This window comes from Prunus mume, linkage group LG2 (genome assembly GCF_029339155.1).
Source record: "Prunus mume cultivar Tortuosa linkage group LG2, ASM2933915v1, whole genome shotgun sequence".
Lineage (NCBI taxonomy): Eukaryota > Viridiplantae > Streptophyta > Magnoliopsida > Rosales > Rosaceae > Prunus > Prunus mume.
In genome coordinates this window covers 29842477-29849663 of record NC_142699.1, presented here as the reverse complement: position 1 = coordinate 29849663, position 7187 = coordinate 29842477, and the positions used below count along the sequence as shown (strand labels likewise).

At 35.7% G+C, this 7187-nt stretch overlaps 1 protein-coding gene across 1 annotated transcript; it reads right to left on the bottom strand.

Moving 5' to 3' along the window:
• Positions 1 to 3054: 3054 nt before the first annotated feature.
• On the bottom strand, positions 3055 to 6869 carry LOC103323740 (Inosine triphosphate pyrophosphatase family protein). Its single transcript, XM_008225751.3, has 8 exons — positions 6525 to 6869; positions 6362 to 6426; positions 6177 to 6240; positions 6042 to 6051; positions 4192 to 4223; positions 3969 to 4081; positions 3500 to 3576; positions 3055 to 3404 (listed from the first exon to the last, which is right to left on the bottom strand). The coding sequence occupies exons 1-8, from the start codon at positions 6661 to 6663 to the stop codon at positions 3287 to 3289; spliced, it is 618 nt and encodes a 205-aa protein (XP_008223973.2). The 5' UTR covers positions 6664 to 6869; the 3' UTR covers positions 3055 to 3286.
• Positions 6870 to 7187: the final 318 nt, after the last annotated feature.

Genomic DNA, 7187 nt, shown 5'->3' with positions numbered 1-7187 from the left:
TTGTGGTTTCTCTTTTTCTATCATTATGCTCATTATCAGTGTTTGTTTCTCTGCCGGCACTCGTTATCCTTCCATGTGCTCTCCCAAACACACCACATGACAACAAGTCATTTACCAACCAAACCACCATAATCAAATCACCTTTTTCTTACCACTATCATCTTTACCAAATGATGAATTACTAGACGCAACTGGTTAATGGAAGAAAACAATAATCATATTAATCATGATTCGGAATGTAATAACCCCAATATGAAATATGGGTATGTTTAGAATTGAACCCACCATCATCCATGACGATCTACTCTACATAACATCTCCAAGTGAGAAATGAAAATAGTTTTCTAAAAACTAAAAGAGAGTTGTTACTAAAAGAGGGCAATTCAGAAATTCTCTTCTTACCAGATGTTGTCAGGTTGTGAATAAGAACCGGTGGCTAAATAAAATCATATCCTAATGCTTGTTTATGATGATTCAGGAAATGCAAGTCATATAACTTGCTAAGTTATAGGCTAGGGTTATTTTTGGAGGAGAAATTGTTGTATCCCAAGTATACAGTCCTTATTTACATAAGTACAAACAAACCAACGCTGAGAAAGAAAGCAACGTCAAGTGCAACCAAATATCCCTAACGGATATATTCTGAACACTATGCAAGAATGTGCATCAGTTTCGGTGACCCAAATTAATTTCCATGCGGTGTCCCAAATGCCCCACGCCCCACTATGAGTTTGTGGGGCCAAGAAAAGAAATAAATGTTTGATTATGGCCTCCCCCCTAACATGCAGTGGCTCAGAGTATGACCAACAAACATGGATAGCGGATAAAGTTGGAAACAAAACAAAGGGCAGTGATGAGTCCCATGTCATGTGTTAAGATGATGAAATGAAGACACCAATTAGCCTTTTTGTCTTTCTTTTGTTGGTTAGAGGAGGCCTTAGTTCGAAACATGGATATCAAGAACGATGTATATTTGTGATATGTTGATTCGATAGCTAGTTGTGAGTGTATTAATCTTTTAATCGTTTCCAATTGTTTGTGAAAAAAAAAAAAATGATGCAATGAAGAAATTGGGGGATAGATTATAGATAGCTTAGCAATTTGCATGTGAGGCAGGGCCCCATATGGCATGTGAGGGTTTTGATTCGCCCTAATTAATAGACATGGGATGGGACCATCTCTCATTCTCATTTTCTCTGCTGCCCAACTTGTGCATGTACATACGTTATTATTATTGGGAGTTTCACTAAAACATCCAAAATTAAAGCTGAAATTATAAAAAAACTCAACACTCAAAACACTTTATAAACACATTCAAAACCCATTATTACACACACTCAAAATCCATTTATAAACACACCCAAAAAATATACAATTGTTGACTTTGGGGTTGATTTTGGATGTATTTCTATGTTTAAATAGTGTTTGAATTTTTTTATAAATATATGTCTATAATTGGGTTATTTATAAATTTGTATTATTATTATTATACACATATCAACCTTAGCCTTATTGATTTGGGTTTGAAAAATTGAAATGAAAGTGCTCTCCTTTTTGATGGGTTGTGCTCTCTTGACCTGTAACACAACATGGTTCAGTGGTTAGGCATCTTCAAACAGTGAGGAGTGAGAATTTTAAAAGATGTTATGTGGTGTAATATAATATTCTGATTATAATGGCGGGAAGAATAGGAGAAATAGGGAGGGAATTGGTTCTAACGGCAACAGCTGTCCTTTCTTAAAGTTAAAAAAATCAAACCTTCATTATAGTTGATATGCATGTTTATGCCCCAAACTTCATTATAGAATTCTGAATTCTGACTCGAGTTTCACTTTCCTCTTCTCCAAAACTTAACCCAAAATAAAAGCAAAAACTTCTGTAGCCTAGCAAGAATTCTGGCGTCTTGTACCGACAATCTCATTACAGAAAAAGAATTGAAAAAACAGTGAGATCGTGTTGAGGCTTCACCTTGATCACGACACGTTTTCCCAAGACAGAAAAAAAAGGACAAGTAAAGGCTTTTGTTTTTTTCAATTTTCTTGACCTTCAAAAGAAAGTCCATCTGAGAAAGGTATAGCCAAAATAGTTGAAGTGACTAGGAGGAACATGGGTGAGATGAACAAAATGTCCATATACGCAAATCATAAGCGTAAGCATTTTATATTGCCAACCATAAATATGGACCAGTTGATCATTTTGATTTTTGTCTAAATGTGTGGTCCGAATGCGCAATATGACAACACAAGTATTTGTAATACCCACGCATAGCATCTTCCATTGCCACGAGGTTTTTCAACTGTTAAGAACAAGTCACTGCATTTGACGTATTTTACTTGCGTATACTACGGTTGTTAGTGAGCATAATTTAAGACGAATGAGGCAGCCCTATTTGGTAGGAGTTGTGTAAGATTGGCTTTGAGCATTGCTTGGCAGAAAAATAAGGTATCCAAATGGTTAATGGTGAACCCAATCTTCCTTGTGGTCCAAATTAACTCGTTAAGTACTTTGTAAGTTGCAGTTTACTGGTTCTCCAAACACCGAACCCTACTCTAGATTTGGAACATATACCGAATGCTGCCTAGCAGACACCAAATGACAACGACAGGTTCCAAATCTTTCTTAAAGATCTTGTTTTAGTAGAACTTGGGAAACTTGTCTTAGGCTTTGAAAAGTAAAACTTGGGAAACGTGACTTCTGTTTTGAACAGTAAGTCTCTCACTACTTTAACCGGTCTTGATTTTCCTTATTAAGATCAACCAACAATATGTAGACTTGCTGCAGCTGAACTTCAGAGAAAGGAAATAAATAATGGAAACTAACGTTGTCTGTAAAATGGTCAATGTACAATGTCAGAGAACACCATGAACAGTAATTCGGATGATAAATCGGCAATGCTTTTGATCGACAATAAAGCTCGGCAAAGTCATTTCAAGTGTTTTGGTGCAGCATAAAGCTAGAGCAAGTTATTTCAAGTGTTTCTTGTGCAGTAAGTATAAAATAGGTCATTCACATTGCTTAAAGATTGCATCACTATATGGGGCAGAACAGAAATACTTTTGTCTGAAATGGTTCGAAATAGAGTTATTCTTTTTCTATATCTAGTTCATAAATACTTTTGTCTGAAATGTGTGTAATGACTGTTATAAAAGTTTACAGCATATGCGAGAAAGCTGTTCCTCCACACTATCCTCTCCTACAGGGAACTGGAAACGCTGCTACTAATAGAAAAAAACTTGCAATACTTTGGAAGCGTCTTATGTTGCAACAAGATAAGGAAAATTCACTCTTAAAGAGAGTTTGTCTGGAAAGTGTACTCAGCTTCAGCAAAGTGAGACTTCACCAGTGCAAGAGCTCTGGAGCGATGAGAAATCTTGTTCTTTTCTTCCTTCGGCATCTCGGCATAACTACAGCAAGGCAAATAACGAAATTCAGCTGCAAGTATTACTATGAACCACAGAGGAAGACAGTAAAAGTTGAGAAGTAATAAAGATGAGCTTACGTTTGGTCGTAACCATCAGGTTGGAACATTGCATCCCATCCAAAATCGGTCGGTCCCCTTGCCGGAACTATTTTCCCCTAGAATTCATCCACAAATTGCATGTTAGTGCCACATTAGCAAGTGTTAGCCATCCTGTATAACCATTTCCAACAACTAATATTCTTTTTCATTTGAAAAGGACACAAATTTCAAATTTCAAATTCCAATATTTGCCTGATGAGTCAACAGTTTGCATGTTTTATTTGGATGTCATTCTAACTGAATAGAAAAATGTTGTCATATAACCTAAGAACATTAACATTTTTCTTGGGCGGAAGTTACAATCAAGCGGCATATGATGGCCCCAAAACCATGCTCGAAATGTTAAACATAGGTAGTATACAAACCTTCTACAGGGGAATAAAGCAAAAGAATAAAAGAAAAGAAAAAAGCAGACACAATTCGGATTAGAAACTAACTCTCTACATACCGGAGTTTTACCCAGGAATGTAATAGGCTCAACGCTAGGTCCAGTGGCAAAAGAGAAGGAACACAATGCATAAGCTGACTTATCCTCATATGCCATCAACAAATTGTAGAGACCTAAAGAAAATGAAAGACACATTTGAGAAAAATAGAACCACAACATTTTTATAAAAAGTAATAAAGAAGCATTGGGAACAAAAATAAACAGGAAAGTGCACGATAAGTACCTTCATGTCCAAGCTTCTGCAGGAACCACTTGCTGCATTGTTGTAAAGAATATTAGGATCACATATTTGTTACTTGTTAATAATGCCTTTATGTTTTTCAAACCAGAGTTGTAATAGCCATCAGGCTGAAAAGGAGCAGCAACAAGCAAAGTTACAATAAACTGCCAAATTTAATGAAACAACAGAGAGAGGCAGCAATAACAAATAGCCATCAGGCTGCAAAGGCCAGAGAAAAGTAGGTATGCATTCCTAAATATGATAAAGGATTGAAAGGCATAAAAATTGGAACATAATCATAATGTGCTCACCAAGGATTTGTTCCCTCAGAGTCCAATTATTTTCACAACTATAATAGGAGCAGCAGCAACAACAATACTACTTTCTCACATTCTGAAAACTTTTGAAGCCAAATGTAAAGATAAAAATACTATTTTATTTTCTCTCAACATTCCATCCATAAGACATTTTTCACCTTTCTCTCCCCCTTGGAATTTTCAGCTTGCACTAATCCTTCAGCAATCCAATATATCTTCATGATCAAGAGTTACCGATATATAGCTACAATTCTTTGAAATGGCTAAGTGCTTTAGACAAACAACACCTTTTCTCCAAGTATATCCCACATTGAAAAGGTAAAGTTCTAAATGATGATATAACAATTAATAATAAACTTTGAGGGAAAGCATGGAGAGTCTAAGCCATGCTTTACAATTTCTACAAAAACAGGTAAACAAATTGTGGCCCTGAGAGAGAGAGAGAGAGAGAGAGAGAGAGAGGAGAGAATTATTCTAAAGTTATCAATGTATGCTATTGAAGAAGTGTTCAAGAAGTTGAAGCCTGAAAAAAAAAAAAGATAAGAACCTAGCTTTAATAGATCAAGCACTTAAGCAGAATACTTTGTAGCCTTTCAATATTAAAAAAACATAAAGCCAGACTAACAGAGAGGTAAGAAAGAAATTGTCCATAAATGCCACAAAATGGTTATTTTACATTAGTAGAAAAGATAAGCATAAAATGTTTTGTAGTATAAGCACTGTCATCAAATTCAAGATGCATGAAATTAACAACATCTTGCACCAGAAAACAACATGAAGCATCAAATACCACAAGAAGTGAGAAAATAAGACTGGGGAGAGAGTGAAGGAAAAGTTTATATATATATATATAATATAAATAAAAGGAACAGAATTCTCCAAGTTCCAAACACCATATCATGAAAGAGAGAGGCCTACACATTTAATAATAAACAAAATGAATAGGGAAAACAAGGGGAAAAAAATTAATCACCACAACCAAATGACCAAAGCAAATAACAATACACACAACCAAATGAACAATCTATAATAATATGAAATATAGAGTACACATCAAGGGAAATCCCCTATTTAGATTCCAGAGATTCAATCTTTAAACCCTCTGTTATTGATTCCATCCCTGCCTTTGGGTATAATTCATGACAAACTAACCAACCAACCATAAAACCTCTTACCCTCTGCTAATAGACCAACCAAAGATATGATGTATCAAATTTCTCTGTTAATAAAAGCTATACTAGAAAGAGGTGGTTTGTGCCCAAATTTTTACCGCTATCAATACCACGCAAGATCATTAGGGGATAGGTTATGAATGTCTCTAATAGTGTCATCCATTGAATGTCATTCATTCTTTGAAATTAGAAAATAAGTTAAACAGTAACCAATCACTAGTATTCACTCATAAAACCTACTAATAACATGAACCGGTTAGTGATTAAATTAATTTAAATCTGTTCTTTACTAAAAAGTAAAGTAAAATAGAGAGCAGGTAAATAGAACAACACCTGGAGAGAGCAAGCAAGATGAAAAACTTACATGTAAGGTCCTGCATTGAATTTAAAAGCACCCATCAGAAATAAATAATCCCAATATATAGAAAGAAAAAGAGAAGGGGGGAAAAATCAAGCAAAATACAGAGAGAGAAAGAGAAATTAAGAAGGGAGCACTAACCAGGTAGACCTTTGAGGGCATTGAAGCAGAGGCAAGTGTCTTCCACAAGAACAGGACCATTTACCTACCAATCCATACAATAGCATCATTCACATTATAAAAAATATATATGTATATGCATATATGGGTACACACACACACACACACATATATATATATATATAAGATTGAAATAGAAGAAGAACCTGAAGAGCAGCCAACTTAGCCTTTTCTTTGGAGATTTCCTCCGGTTCGCCTTGCAATTCTGGCACTGCCAAAACCCAAAAAAACAAGAACCCAAGTATTAAATTACAAAATTAGAGAAAAAGGGGGAGGAGGAGGAGGAGAGGGTTTGCAATTTGTGCGTACGGTCAAGCCTGAGGGATTGAAAGGGGATGGAGGAGCCCAAGATGGCACGAACTTCTTCGAGTTTCTTAGCGTTGCCAGTCACAAAAGTCACCGGCTTTGGCAGCACCAGCCCACTTCCTCTTGCTCCCAGCAGCGCCATTTTCCCGCCTTGTTTCTTTATCGTCAGCTGATCACTTCGGTCTCAGAGGCCCTTTGGCTATTTTGGGTTTTGACTCAAGTCAAGGGTGCAAGGGAGGACGCCAGTTCTCTTTTGTGTGCAATATAAAAAGGATGTCTCGTGGAATCAACCGAGGGAGACGACCTATTGCAATTTGCATGCGACGAGACTCCTAAAAACCATTAACATCATAGTTTTGACAAAAAACATTTTAACATGTCAATTGTGAGCATACAATTTTCCTTCTTTTAATTGAATAAAAAATGTGACCAAAACATGAATTTGGGGTCATCTGAAAATTTTATTCGAAAAATGTTATCTTAAATTTTAAATGAAAATTTTATAATAAATAGTGACACGTGACAACCGAAAATATTTAAAAAGCTTATCAAAATTAATAGTTTAAAGTATAAACAAATAGTAAAGTACAATGAATAGTAATGCTTAGCAGACTTTGTTGGGCATGTCCACTTTGGAAGGCCCAAATTAGATAAGTATAAGATGGG

Excerpts from the sequence above, each read along its gene's own strand:
- LOC103323740 (XM_008225751.3), bottom strand. The coding sequence starts at position 6,663 with ATGGCGCTGCTGGGAGCAAGAGGAAGTGGGCTGGTGCTGCCAAAGCCG. Across the intron at positions 6,241-6,361 it reads CTAAGTTGGCTGCTCTTCAG|GTAAATGGTCCTGTTCTTGT; the intron begins GTTCTTCTTCTA and ends ATGGATTGGTAG. Across the intron at positions 4,082-4,191 it reads GCAGAAGCTTGGACATGAAG|GTCTCTACAATTTGTTGATG; the intron begins GTACTTATCGTG and ends CATTTTCTTTAG.